Source organism: Pteropus alecto, unplaced genomic scaffold (genome assembly GCF_000325575.1).
Source record: "Pteropus alecto unplaced genomic scaffold, ASM32557v1 scaffold177, whole genome shotgun sequence".
Classification (NCBI taxonomy): Eukaryota; Metazoa; Chordata; class Mammalia; order Chiroptera; family Pteropodidae; genus Pteropus; species Pteropus alecto.
In genome coordinates, this window is record NW_006442207.1 from 3813940 (window position 1) to 3834701 (window position 20762).

Genomic DNA, 20762 nt, shown 5'->3' on the forward strand with positions numbered 1-20762 from the left:
CAATAATATGAGAAAGAAAAAATAGAAGTAAAACATTTTTTTTTTTTTTACTTAGTTCCACTTCCTGACTCTGGCTAGTCCAGCCTTGTTCTGTTTTGTTTCTTTGTTTTTATTTATTTATTCTTTAGGCCCAGGAATGTGGACAAGTAACTATTTTCACAGGAAATTTTCCCATCTAATTTACTTCCTTAAGTAACCAACTGTGCTGAAATAGCCCATTAGTTTTAATAATATGTACTTAAAAACTAATCTTACTTAAAGTCAGAGAGTCAAGCAGTCTAAGTTTATTGTTTGGCATCATTCTTATATCCTGGCTTTTAAAAATTTTGATTCTTACTAAGAGTGGCTTACCTTCACAGAAACCTCTGATTTAGCATCATTTGATCCTCATGATGCTGCGGTATGAGCCAGTGCTTATGATTCTAGACTCCTGTGAACTTGGTGAATCAGCCATGAGTCTGGAATGACCCTAGGATGCAAGATGAAGGCTTCCAGCAGGAAGGTAGCGCAGTCTGCGTGCTGTTCATTAAGACGTAGAGGTAGCCAAGAGAGCAATGATTTTTCTCAAACTTCAGAGGGCTCTGCACCCAGAATGCATTAGAGAAACCCTTCTGAGAATCAGAATTCATGGGGCCTTCAAATTTAAATATGTCACAACTCTAGATGGTCTGTGGTGCCGGTGCCTCACTATAGGCTCTCAGTTGTGTTTGGTTGCTGTTTAGATATCTTTTCTCACCCATGTTCAGTAGCCATAGACAGCAACTGAAATGAATCAGAGAACTTCAGAGGTGTTCGGACTCACAGTGCCCGGAAAAATCTCTCTCGCAAAGGTCTGCATGTGGCCCAGTGGAGAGGGAGAATTTTCATGACATATAATGGGTCTCCATGGGATAAAGATGGGCTGGGGAAGAAAGGTCAAATAGTTGGGGTCACTGCCAGCACCCGGCTTTCTCCTTTGCTATCCATCATGGCTCGGATCATTTTTTAAGGTCATTTTTGACATCACTAGAATATTCTGGGGTATTTAACATTTGCTTTCCTTGTAGGACAAATCCCCAGGTCTATTTCATATCACTCTTTTCCCTGAAGTGCTGTCATGTGATTCCAGTATGTAGCTGGATATGTTCATCTGTTATCTTTTTCTCAGGCCAGGCTTGTCCTTGAAGAGCACAGACATTTGGTAGCCAGCACTCCTGCAGGGGTACTGGCTACTTGATAAATAACTGCCAAATCATTGAGGTTTCAATCTCTCCACCGTTATCATTGTTGGAAATCCTATGTGATGTTGCTATGTTTAGTAATACTTCAAATGAACTTGATCTAGCATAGATCATGGTTCAATTGGTCTATTTTAAGCATTTAAAAAAGGATACAAGCAACTACATCCAACACATTTCTTGATCGGCTTCTTCATCTGAATACCCGGGGTGAGCTAGTTCATTTTCTGTCTGTAGCAACTGGCGAAAAGATGTTGAACCCAACCAACTTTCTGAACTCTTTCTATATTTGAGGAGAACCACATTCTATTTGAAGCTTTTCTCTACCTCTTTTGCTGAGCGGCAAGCATACATGCCTTTAGAACTTTTTATAGCATTTTCTCGGGATTTCTGATCCTAGTCCCTTTCTACCTCTTTTTAGAGTCCTTTGGGTACTTGTGCTATTTGCCCTATTAGAATGTATACTGACTGAAGGCTTAAGCTAGGCATTTTTGATGTGTACCACTGTCTGCCCTGAGGTGAAGTTTAATGTATTGTGGATGCTCAGTAAATATTTGCTAGCTATAATTAATGAGTCAGCAGTAATTTATGTCTCTTCATTTGTCCTTGATTTTCGCCCACTTTGCCTTCAGTTGTGTGATGCTATGGCTTAATGCTGTTTTAGTGGTTTAGTTGTTGTTGTTTTTTTTTCCTGTGGGCAACTTTAATAGCCACTGAAGTAATTGGTAAATGTTCAGCACTCTTAGTATATTTTTTTTTCAGGAAGGGAAAAACATATTGTGTAATTCAGATGCAAAACCAAGAAGAATTTTAAGTTCTAAATATTTCCCTTCCTGTCTTCCCTCTAATTTTCCCAAACCCCAACAAATCCAATACATATGCAGAGTATTTTCCATCTTGCTGGGGAATGGTGACAAGGGAGGAAGGAAAAAAAACCACCCTCTATACCTCTTACAAAAATATAGCCAACTTGGCATATGGCATATAGTACTAGCACAATCTTTGGTTGAATTGTAGCAATGTGTAGCTATTTACAATTTTTTAAAAAGAGAGCCTATGTATATATGTAAATACAATAGAATATTATTATAAAATGACATATTTCTACGGAGCCTGATAAATTTCTACGGAGCCTTCCCCCTAAAACATAACCGCAGGCTTTTGGGGGCATATTCGTCTCTGTGGCAGTTAGTTCTGACCCCCGTGACCAGAATTAATCCAAGTAGGCTCATTTAAATATTTTAAAGGCAGAAGCACTTTAGCACAGTGTGTGTGCATACAAATTCCATTGTGTTTGTACAATAAAATGATCCAATTAATTATTGACTCTCTTGAGAAAAAAAAATAATATATTCTGTCTGATGAGCATATTTGGTCTCTTCAGAGTATTCTCTTTTGAATCTACCTTTGTAATCCAAAGTAGAGGACTAGTCGAAAGTGGTCAGTGGATCGAGACAAATTTTTCTTTTTTTTTTAACCATAAAAATATGGACAATTGAGATTCTATGTTGAACTCTGCCCCAAAACAGACCCTGCCCGACTCAAAGATTTGAGGGCATGTCGTTTATTTGGAAGGTGATCCCAAGAAACACTGATAGTGAAGTGAAGCTAATAAAAGGTGAACTATCAAACTAGTTGCCAGTGTGGGCAGCCAAAACTCAAGTGATTGGGAGCTCTGGGAGATAGTGTAGAATATGCCTCAGGGATATTTTAGCCAAGGGACGAGGAAGCTTGGGTATTTCTCGACTGCCTCCCCATCTGCCATCGTGATATTTCTAGTTACCAGGCTTGACTTGTAGAGGTGAATGCCAAGGAGACGAGCAATCAAATGAGGGAGGAGCATATATGTGTAAGAACAGAGAGGTCTCATAGAAACGCAAGAAATGCTGAACATCCAGGCCTCAGGAAGCATAGAATTCCAGGCCGCTGCAGGCCCATCGGTTCACTTTTGGGGAGTGGTCCATTCTCCTCCCTCCCAGCTGGCTTCCCCTGACACACTACCCCTCGGCATTTTAGCATCCACATGTCTCTGCGAAGCCCGCCCCCAGCCTAGTCTTTCTTGATCTTTTACTACAAATACCTGCCACTGACTGGACATTTCTGTATGTCTTTTGGTTCAGATTCCCAGGAATAAAATTCTCATTGGCCCAGCCCATCTTTTTCAAGACAGGATATAAATTTTAAGTGTTCAACCCTCTGCTATATGGGTTCTCATCCTCTCCCTCAGTGTCTACTAACAATTTAGTCAGCCATGGCCAAGGTGAGAAGTCATATGGCCCGATGCCTACTCAAAAGAGGGGTAGAATGGGGACAGAAGAATGGAGGGGTCAAAGCACCCCCAAGGCATGCCATTATACCTGGGCAAGACCCTATGTTGATAAATGAAAATTTTGTCATGGGGAATGCCATGACATTTTCATGAATGTGTATGCTAAATAACTACAAAGAAAAATAAAACCATCTGTAACTAACTATCCTTAGTACCAGTATATCATCTTTTTTTTTTTCTTTTTTCATTTAGCAACCTTTCTGAAACAAAGATGCTATGGAAATCCTAGATCTAAATAAATAAGCAACAATTCTGGTGCTTGCACCAAGAATCTGGATATAATCAGTACAAAGATATATTTGCCTTGTGATACCCTTTGCCTTTCCAAGTTCAAGAAACAGGAGTTGAAGTATGCAAACAGCATAATCGCTAAGCAAAGATGAAGCAGTTGGGTGATATAATTTGAGACTCTGTGAGATGCTTAGAGCAAAAATCCTGGACAATCTGGTGCAAATAACTTTCTTCCCGCTGTGAAAACAGGGAGAGTGTCACTCTAGGACTTCTCTCTTACTCACCTCCTGGTTTTTGTTGGTATCTTATTGTTTTCTTATTGTTCTTTGCTTTTTTTGTTCCAAATATTGCCATTTTCTTCTAGAACCATATTGCAGTAATTAGGGTATCTGTTTCATATTTAATAGAATTCACTGCTTACTGCTAGTCCTTTACTACAATATTTGTATTCCTGGGCTTATTGTAACTCATCTCTTCATTGGCTACATGTCGTTGTCAAGATGTTTTCCTAAGAAGGGTTTGCGGTGTTGTATCTCTGGAGTGCCTTTGTGTTTGTGGTGGTTCGCCATTGCCTTTATGTCTGAACAATATTTTGGCTGAATGTAAGGTTCTTATACACACTTTCATTCCCACGAGACTTCCAGGTCTTGCTCCATTGTCTTCTGTGCATCAACACTGCTTTTGAGAAGTCTGAGGTTAGCCTGAGTTTTTCTCTTTTTGTGGGTGCTAGGTTTCTTCTGTCTCAGTATTCAGAGGATGATATCCTTTGAAATCCAGAAGCCTTGACTAGGACTTGGAGTTAGCGTTCTGTATCAAATTTTGCCAAGATATTATATCTATCTCTTTAAATCTGCAAGTTCAAACCTATCTTCGTTAAAAGGAAATTCTCACGTATTAGATCTTTGATGACCTCTTCTGTTCCTTAGCTACTCTACTTCGAGGACGTAAGTTTTTTTGAAGTCTTCCGTTTTTTGCACATCTGTTGGTTTTCTTTCATTGTTTTCGGCTCTTTCGCATTCATTGAGGTTATCTCAAACAGTGTTCTATGCTCGGGATTAGATATTTTATCAGTATCTAATCACCTTTCGTTTACTGCTACCGATACTCTCTTGGTCCTCGGTTTTTATTTCTTATTTCCGTAATCATCATCTCATTTTGTTGTATCATCATCTCACCCTTGACCTCTTTTTAATTTCGTGCACTAACATCCCTCCATCTGTGCCCGCTCCCCTTCATTCAAGTTCACCGCACAGAAGCCCAAAGGATCCTGTGGAAATAACAGATCAGGTGACTTTCTCTGCGACTTCTCACCTCCCTCACGGTAAAAGCCAGAGTTCCTGCCATGACCCACAGGGCCCTAACTCTTTCGCCTCCCTGACTTCACTCCTGCTCTCACCTGCTTCCAGCCTCACTGGCTTCTTCCTGAACACACCAGGTGAGCTCTCCCCTCAGGATCTTTGCCCTCGTTGTTCACTCCGTCTCGGATCCTGTTTCCTCAGATCCATATGGCTTATTCTCCCATCTCTTTCAGATTTACTCAAATGGCACTTTCTCAAAGAGGCCTGCCTCGGCCACTCACTTAAAACCACACTCATCCCCTCAAAACTCTCTATTCTCCAGCTTTGATGTTTCTCCGTAGGATTGATCACCTTCTATCTTATGTTGTTGTCAATTGATGAAGCAGTGAGAAACTAAATAGTAACGGTCATTATTACCCTTCCTCGCGCTTCTTCTCGATGTCAGCCACTGTGCCAGGTACTTTCATTTCGTTTAGAGACTCTCTCATGCTCACCCAGCACCTGGTACATAATTTACAGGACCTGATGCAAAAGGAGAATGGGAGGGCACCTTGTTCAAAGTGCAGGAATAAATTGCCATTAAAGGTACTAAAAAGTAAAGCTTTTTCTTTATTCCACAAACTTTTTCTCACTTTGTCATTTCGTTTTTAGTTGCTATTTAATGTTGTTCTAAAAAAAGTAAAATTCAAAATTATTAACACAAACTTTACCTCGCACGTTTATACTGTGCAGGGCCCATATTAAATGAAAATATAAGAGTATTTAACACATGTAGAATCACTGAAATCACACCGTTTATATTTTATAGATCGTAGATACCTATGTACTTCATTCTTTCAAGAAGAGTGGGAAGGCTAACTCAACTGTCTTTTGTTTCTACACATTCTACCAACATTCTGCCTTTGGCTTACTGATGAGTAAGGAAAGGAAGAAGTGGCTTGCTCTATCTTTTCCTTTCCTTCTGCGTCATTATTTGCAATTTAAGTGGCTGGGTCATAGAGGACGTAAACCATGGGTAGGAAAAGACGGGATAGGCTTTCTTGGTTGTTTGTGTTTCCTAAAACACCTCTGCATTCTTTGCGCATTTGAAGCAAACATTCTGGCTTGAATGGAAACTGACCTCTCCTCACCCCTGTTTCCCCAATCATAGATGTAAAATACTTACCTTGTATTCATTTTGAGTCTCCCTGAGTTCCCAGCCATCATTCCACTGGAATTCTTTGCTCATGTGCAAACACTACATGCAAATGGGGTAGCAAGAATAGCAAACACACACACCGCACTATCTTGTCTGCTCAGACCCCATTGTCCCATCGGACTTCACTTACAAAACACAAGTTCAAAGATAAAATTATTACACATTTCAATATGGCAACGGCAAAGCATCAAACCAAACGGAGGGCCCTTCTGAGCACAGGGCCCTTTGCAGCTGTGCAGGTCACACACCCGTGAAGCCAGCCCCATCCTCACCTCACAAGTGGAGCGTGTCATTACCGTTCACAGATACGAAGCCAGCCCCATCCTCACCACAGCCTCACAAGTGGAGCGTGTCATTACCGTTCACAGATGAGCCTGCCGAAACCCAGAGAGAGAAAATAATCTGCCTAAGGTCCCTCGGGGTGTGGTGGAGCTGGAATTCAAACATTCAGTGTTTTGACCAGGCCGTCTGTGAGGTCGGTGTGGCATAATGAAATAACCACGAGGTAGGAGGTAAGACACCAGGCTTTGGACCCATTTTTTAAGTAACTGTGCAACCTTGGACAAGTCTGCCTGAAGACTTTGGTTTTCATCTTACATGTGCACTAAATTTAATGCCAATTTTTTTTCATACAAGTTATAGTTTTTCACAAACCAGAGTTATCAGTTGCATGATCCCTTTTCTCTTTGTACTAAGAACTGGGGTAAGTCACTGAGACATGTGTTGGGTGACAAAGACACCTTCCTGTAGAAGCAAATGCAGTAACGGCTATGTGCTTTGCATGCTTATTTTGGCCTGTCCCTCAGATGAGGGCCAAAATGTCCTAGGAGAATGAGAGGGAGGTTATTTTCTGGGAGTGTGCCAGGCCATAACCAGAACTGTAAGGCTAAGTGAGGAGAGCAAATGTAGGATTTGGAAACCTTGCAGAAATGCTGTGACTTCCCTCCCTCTCTCCCCACTACCCCCCGCAACCCCCAAATTTCATCTGTCTCTATGTAAACCACGGGAGGAGTACTCCCTGAGAATGATTACTCACAATGGATGATTTGGCTTGCATCTTAAAGACTTGATATGTGGGCTTGGGTACACCATCTTCTCCTGCCCAGCCAAGGATGAGTCCAACAGGCCAAGGTTATGATGTTGTTAACCTGGCAGGTGCTACCATAAGAAGTCCAAGAACTAACAAAGGATAAGGTATCAGGAGAGACGATTGTTTTACACAGACAAGGCAAAACACAACGTTTCCATTATGCCAGGTCTTTTGGAAATGCCAAAGAAGTCAGTGTACGCTGAGTGCATCTTAACTCAAAAAAGTGTGTGGGGGGTGGTGGTGGCGGGGGGCAGGGGTGAAGGGTGGAGAAAGAGAAGGAGAGGATCTTTCATAACCTTTGTAGAAGAGAAGGCCCAACGAGGCAAAAGGACGTCCTGTGGCTTTTCTATTTTAACAAGCCTAACGCTTTCCTCGTGTGTAAAGTATAATATTATTACCTCATCTAGTTGTTGTGAGGGCTACATGAGGTGATAAATATAAAGAGACGACAATGGTGACAAAAGTGGTGGCGAGAGTTAGTTATTAAGGGGACTTCGTAAAAATCACCCCTCGATGGAGTTCTATTCCAGCTTGCTTTCTCTCCACAGCACGTCATTGGTTTGCATCCTGGAATATACTTTAAAGCAATGATTAAATCGATTTTTATATGAGACTGAATTTACTTTTAATTTGTTTTAGTTAGATTTTTAAAACAGTCTATTTGACTACAAAAATGAATGCCTGTCTAGTGTTTTGACTCTCGATGGTCAGCTAGTGACATTTATTCCTTAGTACTCATCAACTGTTGCATTCCTACTTTGTGCCTGTCACCATGTGAATACAGATATTCGCATATATTCACAAGTGGTCCCTTCTCTCCAAATGTTCACAATCTCTTGCAAAAATAGACATGCGAATCCATCATTGCAGTATCTTCTTTCTCGATACCTTATCCTTCATTAGTTCTTGGACTCCTTAAGGTAGGTGAGTAGCATCATAATCTTGGCCTTTTGGGCTCATCCTTAGCTGGACAGTTTGGAGCACTGGTGGTATTTAAGTGCCAGGAAGATGGGTGTGTTGCTAGGGAAGGCACTGCAGTTCTAGGTGATAGAAAGTGACCATTTTCTATTCTAATCGCTGTGTTTCTTCTTAGACAATATTAAGGAAAGGGATAAAGCTAATAGTAAACTGTAGAAAAAAATGGCCTTTTCCCAAATAATTTGGAGCTATTTCTGTATTCCTTGTGAACTTCTCACATACCTGAAATTAAGCTAAAATCTGTGAAACTCTCTTTACTATCAAAAGATCCTTTGAAATCTGGTAATAGATTCCAGCACACTTGAAGAAAAGTGGCTTGTTTTATACTCACTCTATATTTTCATCCTTAGTGGATTATTTATTGGGAACGTTAAATACACTTTAGTAATTTTTGTCATTTTCTCAAGCTGCAATCTGTTGCTTAGGTCCAAACTCAGAAGTGTCTTCTGAGAAGGACCATGGGGAAGTTTTGGATACAAATGTAAATAATTCTGCTCTAAGAACTCTTAGAAAAGAACTTGGCTGAATGTTGATTCTTTGAGATTCATATGGAAAAAATCCTAAGAATTCTCAGTTGAAGACAAGAGACTTAGTAGGATCAAGAGGGCTCAGACATTTAGGAATTCGTCTCCAACTGTAGAAAACTTTAAAACCATCACTTCCAATAAATTTTCATTAAGATTGCAGTGAATGTCAGGATGATTGTTATTTTGGCCAGCTGAAAGAATGGGTGTTGTATTTTTTAGAAGTGGTAGAATGGTGTATAGCTCTGTTTGTAAATCTCATGTTCATCCATCTCCTGTTATGCCGGCCAGTGTGCTAGGCCAGTGGTCCTTAGTCACGTGAGGAGCTGGATGCAGCTCAGGCTTCATTGCCAGGGAATCTGAGGCATCAGACCTTGGGTGGGGACCAGGTGTCTGCCTTTAAAGCACCCTCAGTATTTCTGTCCGTGGAGTCTGCAGACTATACTCTTGGGAGTCTAGAAAAGCATGAAACCCTCCTTGCTTCCTGGGGCTCACAGCCTAGTTGTGGACATGAAGCCACTGCTACAGAAAAATAAATCAATTGGTCTGTGCTACCTAAATTGCTCCGTATGAGATGTGCATGGCTGTCATGTTATTCTATTGATCAGGGAAATATTTAGATAAAGTAATAAGCTTAAACACTCCTTGGGCATCTATTACGTGTCCAGCAGTCTGCTAAAAACTGGGCATGTACACATAGCACAACCCGGTTTGGAGGAAGGAGGCAGTATGGTTGGAAACAGATCGTGGTGGACTTGGAAATGCAGCCAAAGTCTTTTGCTCTTAACTTGGAATGAAATCGGTAGCTCAAGTTTGAGACTCTAAACACGTCACTTCTAAAGTCCACCCTCCTTAGCATGGCCTTCAGAGCCCTCCGTGACCAACCATCTTGCCCTTAGCTTGAGCATCTCCCTGTATCCCATGAACAATAAACTACGTGGTACCTTCTTACCCCACAACCTCCACGTGGAATGATCTTTTCCCACGTCTTAACTTGGCAGCCCTCACCTGCCTTCTCTCTCCTCCTGGAAGTCCGTCCTGGCTCCCCGTTGGACTCAGCCCTGCCCTGAACCCTGCACACCCTTCTTCTGTCCTAGCACCTCCCTAATTTCCTTGAGAATATTCGTGCATATGCATCTCCTCCACGAGATGTTAACTCCAGAGCAGCGTTTTCTCTCTTGTTCTCGTACTGCCATCCCAGTACTTGGCATGCAGTAGATGCTCCATAAATGTCACAGTGAGGTTGACAGATGTAAACATTAAATAGAAAGCAAATAAGGAACTCATTCTTGAGTTTTCTTTCAGCTGAATTCTGCTAGAAAGGATACGGAGTGCTCTTTTGCCAATGGCACGGAGGGAGGTGGGTTACCTGTAAACCTTGGGTCCAGAACCTCCTGTCCTACAGGTGCACAAGCAGTAGGCAGTTTTTGGCTCTGTTGAAGACAGAGAGCCATGAGGAAGTGGATTCTGTTAGGTTGCTTGTGTTCAGGTTGTAACATTTCCCTCCTCATTGGCACGGCTTCTATTGAAATGATGTGCTCTTGAAGTTTTGCCAAGAGTGGCTGTATGCTAACCAAGCTTTTCTCTCCAACAAAATGGTTTCTGTCCTTTGGTCACTTGCAGACAACTGTGGGCTTCATTCTGTGGGTAAATGAAAAGAAGGCCGCGAGTCAGTTTGGGAAATGACACTACAAATAAAATCGTGAGTTGGTGTCTGTGTTATGAAGTCTTGCCTCATCTGAGTGGAATGAGATCGAGATTAAGTTCTTTGGAAATCATCCCTAGAAATAAGAATAAAATGTCCTGCCGTCTTATGAACTGTAAATTTTTCATTGTTTTCTTGATTTATTTTGCTGTACTTCTTGTAGCAAATATCTACAGTAGAAATATCTAAAGTAGAAAATATCTATGCTTTGCTTCTGAAATCTCTGAACTATTGGGCCCCAGGCAAGGAGAGGAAAACAATTTAGTTTCGCTCTCCCACATTCCGAAAATAACTTTAGTAATGCCCTCTTCAGTTATCTTAAAAGTGCAGAGTGGCCGCTTTTATCCTAAAGTAGCAGGTCTGATTGTTGGGGGGACTTTAACCAGATGACTGTTATTTAGCAACTAAATGCCGGTGACTCATTCACTTTGACTGTGGTACAGGAAAATTCTTTCCACGGAAAACACAGGAGGGGGGACAGTCTCTCTGAACCACTATGTAGTATTTTCCTTTAGAAAAGGCCTCTCTGAAAATGAATAGGCACCAGCTGTTCCTCTGCTAGCTTAGTCTCCAGCGCTGCCAGAGAGCTTTTGAAACCAGGGTTTCTGGGAATTTATCCACAAAGGTATACAGGTAGGTTCAGAACTGTAATAGGGAACCAGTTTAGTTAATAAATTTCAGAACGAAAAATTGTCATCCTGTGTAAAAGAGAAATTGAACTAATTGCATTCATAGTATCTGGAACACTTATGTGTGATCGGTTTGGGACTAGAAAACCAATGGAGTTTTACTGTCACATTCCATGAGGGACAGAGGGGGAGGGGCAGGAGGGAGGAAGCACTGCGCCCTTAGCTTTGAGCTGAGTAACAGAAATGCCTTGGAGAGGTGTGCCTAAGTGAGATGCTCATCAATTTATGCAGCAAAAATATAATAAAATAAATTCACCTGCTAGGCTCACAGCACCAAACCAACTCCAGCTCTCCGAGGTTGATTTCTGCTCGTCAGCATCTCCTTAAGGTCTCGGAGGCCATGGAAATTTGGGAACGTAAAGGGCTCATCTCCATAGTCAACCCTGCCCATCCCTCTGGATTGGAGGTCGTGTTGCTCTCGTGCTTGGCTCATAGTTGTGAATGGAGGGTAGAGAAGCTGCTTAAAGGTTCCTCAGTGTTTATCCCCCAGCTGGCCTCTGACTTGGGAAGAACGCCACCCTCCCGGGCTGCAGTGGAGGCAGGGAGTTAGTTGTGTGGGTGAAGTGTGTGTCATAGAAAAGACGACTCAGGGGTTGGCGGGGACTTAGCCCTTGCTCACAGGCTGAGACACCCAGGCTATTAATAGCAAAGCCCTGAGTCACAGATGTCGGAATGTCACAGCTGCTTGAGAACTGCTACTGTTACCCATCAGAAAACCAGCAATAAAGGCCTGGCTCAGTCCCACAAACGCAATTTCGGCTATAAACAACCTCTAGTCAAAGATGAGGCAGGTGGATTGACTTCATTCCTTTCTATTACCCTGGCTCCCTTAGACCCAACACGGCACAATATTTGCAGTAAATACAGTCTAATACTGGCTGTGCATTCTGGTTGAGAAAGGCAGTGTTGGCCATCTGCTGCGCTCCGGAGCGGCAATACGTCTGTCTTTTTGTCTCTTGCTCGTCACATCTCCCCCACATGGTGGATGTATATGCCATGCGGTGGGGACAGAACAAATGATCTGGGTGTGGGAGACAGGGACTGTCTTTGTGACCCCGGAAGTGCTCTGCTCCCAGGAGAGTGACCTGTGACCCCGCGGGTCAGAAATCAAAAGCCTTGCCAGCAGCCACTGCTGTCGGGTCAGGCTCAGGCCGGTGCGGGGTGCTGGCGTGACCATTCGCCCCTCGCTTTGTAGCTAGGGTTCCTCCCTCACATATACACACCCAAGGGGTTTGTCTAGAAAACTCTAATGAAGCAGAGAGAAGATAGGAGTCAGAATTCTGCCTACCTGGATAAGTCAGAATTTTACTTTGATCCAGAACTTGATCCTAGATAAGTAATTGAACCCCGAAAAGATTCCCCTTTCCCAGGCTCTCACTGTCTCATTCCCACCCCCTCACCCCCATTCAGGTAAACCAGAGCAGGGAGCAGCAGGGCAAATAGAATGGCATTATTATTATTATTATTATTATTATTAATCATTTGCATTCTAGTTGAGTCTCCAGGACCTTAAAAGTTGAATCAAATGAACCCGAAGTAGCCATGAGCATTCTGTCTCTACTAAGGCTAATTTTATTTATTCAGTCTGTCTGAAACAAGCTGTAGAAAGAATGAAAGCAGCAGTAATAGGAAACTTAATAAGCTAATAATTGACTCGTTTTACTGATTAAACAGCCCCTCACTGTTTCTGACCCACCCCCCCTCCTCTTCTGGCAATCATTTCTCAGACCCCGGGAGGGGCGGGGGCCCCGGGAGCGTGTCGTTGCGCGTTTCTGCCGGGGCTCGCGCGAGGAATGCAAGGTGGTGTCAGTGTCCAGAGATTAGGGCAGTGGAATTTTGCATTTGTTACAGCAGCAGCTGTAGCGAGTGGTTTCGGCCCAAGGGCAGAGTCCCCGAGCAGGGCGCGGCGCAGCTCGCTGGCGATCGCCGGGGCGGGCACCTGAGCTCGGCCCTGCGCGCTGGGGGCGGGATTTTAGAAAGAAGCCTGGGACCTGGCGAGTGGATGCCGGGGCTTTTCCCTCGCCGCCTCTGCCCGGGCGGATCTGCCTCCCCAGGCGCGCTCCCGCTCCTAGGCTTTATTCCTCTTTCCTTCCGTGCCGCTCGCCAGAGGACCCGGTTGCCATGGTGAAGGAGAAAGGTAATTATAAATATCGATCACCGTGCATGGTTGCAGAATTTGGAATGGTGCTGCGGGGCTCGGCCACCTAATGGGGGATGATCAATGGCAACTGGGCAGACATATTCTTGGTGCGAGAATCTGTGTCTTGTGAAGCCTGGGTTTCCGTGGACCCCGTCTTTATCAAGAACCTTTCATTTAGCCTCTGCGTCCAAAGCACATCATATTCCTGGAGTGTTTGCACAGCTGAGCTCCTGGGTGTGTGTGTCTCTTTCGATTGTTATTACATTTTGAGTTTGGGGTTGTGTTTGAGACTCGCCTACCTGCCCCCATCCCAGCCTTCAGTCTCTTCTTCACTTACCCCGACCCCGATCAATCAGTTAATTAAGATGTGTCATGAAAGGGTCCTACCACCAGGTTTGTGTTGTTTGGGGACATGCCCAAGCCTAGCTAAGACTGGCTGAAAGGAGGAGCGGCTGTTTTAAAGGTTTCGGGTGTGCTGCTTTAATAACCCAGCATTTCAGCTATATCCCCAGTCACTCCTCCAAACATCTCGTTAAAGGATGCGGTGTGGACGGCGCCAAATCACCTCTGAAGGAGCACGTAAAAGGGAGAGGGTGGGGTGCTGTGCACAGGTGCAAGTGTTTGTGCGCTGGGCGTGGTCCTGAAATGTCAGTGAAATCTTTCAGAATTGAATGATAGTTTACATGATTAGTTTATCCAGGAGAGGCAAGAGGACACAGCAATGCTGGATTTTAATTATCCAAGCGACATGTAAATACATCTTATGTTTAGGAGATTAAATGTTACAGGAGCATAGAGAGTGAAAGCCCCTCACCCCTTCCCTGTCTACCTCCATTCCCCCTTCTCTCTAGAGGTAGGACTGTTAATGTGTGCATCTTTCTAGACAGGAATTAGATGATAGATAGGAAGGTAGGTAGATAGGTAGATAGATAGATAGATAGATAGATAGATAGATAGATAGATAGATAGATAGATTGATAGGGGTTTAAAAATGGAATCATTCTATGATCATTTTTCTGAGACTCGATTTTTTTCCTCTTAATAATATGTCTTAGGGACCTTCACCACATGATTTTATAATGTGAGCGACCACCCTTGGGTTTATTCTGCCACATTTTCTTACTGTGAGACATAACTTTCTCCATAAACACAGACGTCTTCTCTTGGGGGGCTGTCTCGAACCATTTCAATGGCTTATCTACATCTACTTTCTCTTAAAGCGCCTGCAGGGAATAACTTTGAGGTGAACATGCTGAACTCAAATTGATCTTTGTTGCCGGAAATGCAGTTCGTTTGATTACACTAATGGGTGAGTGAAAACAGGATCATGACAGCTAACAGTGCTAAGGCTGCACCTTAGGACAAAGAGAGAGAGCATGGTTCTGCTCTATCCATCCTGTCCCTGTGTCCCTTTAATGATCACTTGCCTTCGCTTTGGTCTTTCACTGAGTAAGTGGTAATTGAGTGACATTATTTGGTGTAAATAAAGGTGCTTCTAATAATGTTTCCTCTCTTTTGGGGGGCTTCTAGGAACTCTCAGAGTAACAAGTACAGATGTTGACATTTAATAAAAATCAGGGCTCTTCGTTTTTACCTCCTACCTAACTAGAAAAACCTGGCCCTGATCTCTATTGCTAATGGGTTTGAGTTTGTTTTCCCGAGATGAGTAATTTATGAGTATTGGGAGAGGGATTGCAAACGCCATTTCTCAATTCCATTCCCGTGGGGCCATGGAAGCCCCAGACTTGCTCTATGTGGCATGTGTACTATAGATCAGTAGTCCCCAAAAAGCAACTGTATTTCTAAGTCACGCAGACTTCTTAAATCTCAGATTGCCTGGGTTCACTCTTGCTTTACAAGTCAGTAGCCACTTTCTAACTGGAACACTTTGGATAGGCCACTGAAAGGTCACATACTAGTGTTATCTTAGTCCTTAGCCACTGGCTAAAGGCTGTTCCTTTTTTATTTTGAAGTCTGTGTCAGCCCATGCTGCTGCCTCCCAGCTCTCTGATTGCACTGACCTGAGCCGACAGCAGAGGAAGGCAGGGTTTTTTGGCAGGGACACAAGAGCTGCCATGGAAAGAAAGGAATTTCATCATAGCTTTTAAAGTGAGAAGGGCACAGGGGAGCATGTAGTATAGGCATTCATCCTAGAGGTAAGAAAACTGGGGTTTAGAAAGGGTAAGTAAATCACTCAAGGACACACAGCGAGTAATTGAACCAAGTGCTCGTCCTCTGTGTTCCATCGAAGATGCACGTGGATCAGTCACTGCACTTACCACAAGTGCTGACATCCACTGGCTCCATCACTAGACAATGAACCTCTCAGAAGCAACACCGTTTCCATCTTTAATTTCCAGCACAATTACCTAATCAGGTGACACAGCACATACCTTAGCATCTACCTCACCGCAGATTCTCGAATAGCTGAAACAGGTTCACTTGTTCTCAGAGCTGGGACTGGAACCGTGTCTTCTCGATTCTGAGACGTTTCCAGTCCTCTTCATTTCTTCTTGCTCCCAGAGAGGCCTTGCTCCTTCCCCTGGAGCTGACACAAATCAGCCTTGAGCAGGCTCAGATCATGGCAGCTTCCATCCTGAGAATATGAGATGTCTTCTGAAGGAGGGACATAGATTCCCTGTTGTGCTCACCACTTAGAGCTGGTTTCACTCACACTGCTTTGTGCCATCATCTTCTCTCCTGAATAAAGTTGCCATGTTTCTGTCTGCTTTGGGGTTGATACTGACTGGAGAAAAAACTTGCTGGCGGATCACACCTCTGCTAGTGTGGAATGGCATTTGTGACATACTTTGACCCTTGGCATTTGCTGACATACTTTGACCTTTGTTATCTTTTGGTGTCCTAACCAGGCTCTCACTCATTTCCAGTTGCAGACACTTATTGATCCAGGAATTTTGATGAAATAATTATTTCTCTGATGTGTTCAAGGGCATCTTATCCTTGCTGTATCCTATAACAAAGAAGCAGGAGAGATTTTTGTGGGTTCATCAGTCAATATCTGTCTTCCTGAATACGCTCATCAACCTAAACTCCAGAGGCCCACTAGACTCATTTAAAAGCTATAGTTGTCTAGTTTAAGTGTGCACGAGTGCAAGTTTTAACAATATGCACGAAGAGATTTATTATTTCTCTTTGTTAGAGAATAGAAGAATAAACAATACTCAAGATTTAGTTTTGTAAACACTCATCTAATTTAATAAGAATGCTTATGGTTCGGAAGCCACGTGAGAGAGTAAGAATTCTGCAGCAAGGGAGATGCATCAAGGTAAATAGAGTTTTATACTTGGGACATCATTGTTTGTTTGTTTCGTTTCCTGGAAGCTTTCTGCCATTCTTGGATAGCCCAACTTGTTTTTCGGGTAGAATAGGATCCAGTGAAACTTACTCCAGTTTGCCCTTAAAGGGGAGATGTTCCTGTTCCACCTGACATTGAGGTGCATGGGACACACACGCGCACGCATACGCACACGTGCGCGCACGCACACACACACACACACGGTAATCTTGTTTCTTGGTGGCTTCTGAGAATAATGGTGTACTGTGTCTCAAATGTGTCTTACAGATTGGCACCAGAGTAATCCTTTAGGACACTGATGTCATCATATTTCCAGCTCAAAAACCTAAATGAGTGACAAGATAAAGTTCAAGGCTTCCTGCTAATCATTGAGGATTCTCTCCAAGCTCTTAAATTACTTCCTCCCCACACCTATCTAAGCCAGTCTTGTTTATTTTTAATGGTGTTACATCTGCTGGTTATTGAACACGTACTAAGTAGCAGGCTTTGTGTTGAGAGCTTTACGTACCTTATGTCTAATCTTCGAACCCATCACGGTCAGTTGTGTTCCTCTCCTTTAAGAGATGAAGAAGAAAAGACTCACGAGAGTTGAGAAACTCTCCAGAGATTCCTTAGCTAGAAAGTAGAAGAGCTGATTTTCTACCCAGGCTTCTCTGCCTCCAAAACCTCTACTAATTGTACATCCACTCTCCCTTCTGCCCCATTTTTTTCTATTTGAATAATCAGGGAAGGTATTTTCCCTCTCCTTTTCTGTATTTGTCAAGGATCTAACTCAAGTTCTGTTTCTTTATAATGCTTGTCAAAAGCCCATCTCTTCTTTACATTCTAGAATTACTCCATACACCCAAGTAAACACCAGAGAAATTAAACAACTCATTCACCTGTGGAACTGAATAAAGAGCTCTCTCTCTCCTCAAGTATTTGTTGGCCTCATATACAGTCTTGTAAAGCAGCTTTTAGGGGTATAGAAGGTGGCTGCCTCTAATGGTATTTACCCCCCATCCCAAAACACACAGTCACACAGACACTACCCACTCGTGCGCACGGCCAAGTGTAACCGAAACCCATTTTCGTTTATCCTCAGGAAGTCTGAGAACAGTAGGCCTTTCTGTGCGGTGTAATAATTCCTCATACGCTCGAGTCGCCCCCTCGTCAGTGTATCATAGCCACTCCTGGATTCAGTTTTCCAGCCCTACTTTTCAGATTGATGCTTAACGCCCCACCCCTACCTGCTCCTTAGAATATTCTAGGTTCTTCATTTTTTTCCTTGACTCGAAAAGTCCCGAGCTTTTCAAGGGGACACCAATGAGAAAGACATTTCCTAAGTAAGGACTAAAGGGAAGTTATCGATTAAAGGAGACACCGTGATGCAGAATAAATTGAAAAGTTTCAGAATAAATTGTCTTGATCAGTGCCTTATGCACACAACTCAGTGCGAGCTTTGCACGCCCCTCTGGAGAGAAAGGAGCCCCTGTTTTTGTCATCATATTTTACTCGAGAAAAAAACACCCAAGCGTAGATTGCTGTTATTATTTTGTAAGTGAGCGTGCTACTCACATCAAATTAGGACTCTGCCCAGCTCATCTTCACAGCAAAAGGGCTGTCTGGGTGATGAGGGTCCCACGGCTAAGGGAAAGAACTTCATATTTAAAAAAAAAATTAGAACAGTTTCCTTGCCCTCTGCCACTTACTCACTGATATCTAAAAAAATGTGTATCTAGAAGGAAAAAAAAAAAGACTTCATTTCGACAATTAGAGGTAAGGCTAAATGTAAATTAATCTAAGAGAAGGAAAGCATTGACCTAAGTTTAGCCAGAGCTCTTGAGAGCAATTTTTGATGAAGAATGAACTGAAGAACATGGAGACGGTGGGTATCGAAGCTAGAAGTTGAGTCGGCCCTATTGTCAGCTACTCCCAGTCTTTGGGAGGTGGCCCGGCCTTTTATCTCTCCAGTTACATGGTCAGGTGACCAGGAAGGATGAAACAACCTGTACCGCATCATAGAAATGGTCTTTTAAAGAATAACAAATTGACTTTTCCAAATTCTTGCAGGAAAAAAAATCCTAAGGGAAGCTCACCTCACCAAGAAGATCTTGGTATCTGATTAATTTGAGGAGGGGGACCCTCTGTGTCACCATTTCCACAGACCCTAGGGGCCAGAAAGAGGGTCCTGATATCGTTGGCCAGAATCAGAATGCTTCCCTGAGCCAGCATTAGAGAGCCAGAGGACTTTTCAGAAGGTTCAGTGATCAGTGAGTGGTGCAGGATTTCTTCCCATTGTGGTTGAGCCTGATCTGGGCTCACCACACTAGAAACCAGCCCAGCTTCCCACTTCATTGTGTGCTGGTCTGACGGTGACTCATACCGAGAGGCATGTTTATCCCAAACTGGCAGGAGCTGTGTATTCAAGGGCAAATTTCGTTAACAGCGAGGAGGGCGGATATTTGTATGCATGACCTCTTTTCTCTGTAACATTGTATTTGTGTTCACACTGACATGATTAATGCTATTATGGTCCAACGTGCCCTGGGGGACACCAGGGGTAAGTTTCTGTGTACCACTGCAATCAGACAGGCTGACTTGTTTGAATACTTGACTTAACTGTGAAGATGCTAGCTTTCTCAATGCTAATGGAGAAATTAATATCTGGGACAGTGATTCTCAAACATTAGCAGGTGTCAGAACTACTTGGGGGACTCGATGAAATATGCATTTCTGAGCCTTGCTCCCAGAGTTTCTGATTTAGTCGATCTGGAGAGGAGCCTGAGGTTTTGCTTTTCTAGCAATCCCAGGTGATGTCCATACTTCTGGTCCAGGGACCACACTTTGTCACTGTCAAGGTAATCCATGGTTTCTGTGTTTTAAATGATCAGCCCTCCAGGCAGATAAGTAATAACTATTATATAAGTAGCCTCTCCATTCTCTTTTGCTATCTTGCTTACAATGCACAGATGACAAAGAGAAGATAAAGAACACCAATCTCCCTCTGACTCTCCTGAAATATAGAATGAAACTATAGTTCATAATAAAACAGACCTGTGAGATCCCAGTGGCCAAGACTTTGCCGTTACTATATGACACTGGGTGTACGGAGAGTGGGCAGGATGGGTGTGGGATGGAGTTACAAGGCTCCTTTCCTAGGGGTGAGTTGGAGCTCAGCTTACCTTGTGGAAAGAAGCACTAATTCGGAGTCAAGACACAGGGGTGCCATTCTCTAGGCATCATTTCTAATTCTCGAAGGGTTAGGTGAGCATTTTTACTGAGATTCACAGAGCTCTTTGGAATCCTTTGATAAAAGACAGTTTCATTAGGTATCGTGGCTTACAAAGATCACAACTCCCTCTTTAGTCTGAGTTGTTAAAATATAATATTAAAACCTAGAGTGTTTTATCCAGTACGACTATGTCCAGTCTCTGTTCTAACTGTTCATGTTCTTTCTGTTGTTGTTCTATCGTTGTTTATTATTTGAAGCTGTGTAGAGTGAGAAGTTTAAGAAAAGAAAACAGAATGGTAGAAAAAGATAGCAAGGTTATTCCACACTGGAGGGTCTGATGGGAAGTGGGAGAGAAGCCTGAGTACTGCTCAGAAATATGGCAGGGACTGTGAGTTTCCAGGTCCTTGGAGAGTCCCATGAGTGTCACATGAGCTAGATGAGCGCCTACTGGACTGCCGTCTGTGTGCCACATGAGGGACCCCTGTTTGGACAGCCACTGAGGAACACAGCGCTAGGGCCGACGTGGGAGCGATATCTGCTGGGCTGGAGTCCAGTTACGCTGTTTCTGCTCAACTGGAAATCGCGGCTAGTTGTGCCTCATGTAAAGGTCCCGCCTGAACAGCGAGCCACAGCAGTGGGCTCCTTGACCACGTCACATCTACTGGAGTCTCCTCTCTGCAAGACAGCTCAGAGATGACCCGATACACTGAAAAGTTTCTGCCTTCAAACGGTTAACGAATCAGTGTCGGGAGGGGCGCTGATTGAGAATGCAAATAGAGGTGACACAAGGCAATGGAACCCCTGTGAGGGTTCAAAGGAAGGAAGGGTTAGTG

General features: G+C 43.3%; 1 protein-coding gene and 1 long non-coding RNA gene across 5 annotated transcripts in view; one reads left to right on the plus strand and one right to left on the minus strand.

Annotated features, from left to right (window-relative positions):
- The window catches only part of ABLIM1 (actin binding LIM protein 1), a 256869-nt gene that overhangs the window by 89353 nt on the left and 146754 nt on the right, over positions 1 to 20762 (plus strand). The window contains exons 1-2 of one of the 4 annotated variants that reach the window (XM_015596347.2): positions 13035 to 13396; positions 14620 to 14708. The exons of 2 other annotated variants lie outside the window; for them this stretch is intronic. In XM_015596347.2, coding sequence (XP_015451833.1) covers positions 14705 to 14708 — 4 coding nt within the window. In that variant the 5' untranslated portion in view covers positions 13035 to 13396; positions 14620 to 14704. Of the gene's footprint in view, positions 1 to 13034; positions 13397 to 14619; positions 14709 to 20762 lie in introns of those variants that run through there. One more of the 4 variants, XM_015596344.2, reaches the window with a different exon arrangement.
- Positions 7964 to 12699, minus strand: LOC112470125. Its single transcript, XR_003042840.1, has 2 exons — positions 11516 to 12699; positions 7964 to 10506 (listed from the first exon to the last, which is right to left on the minus strand). It is a non-coding gene; the product is annotated as an uncharacterized LOC112470125 (long non-coding RNA).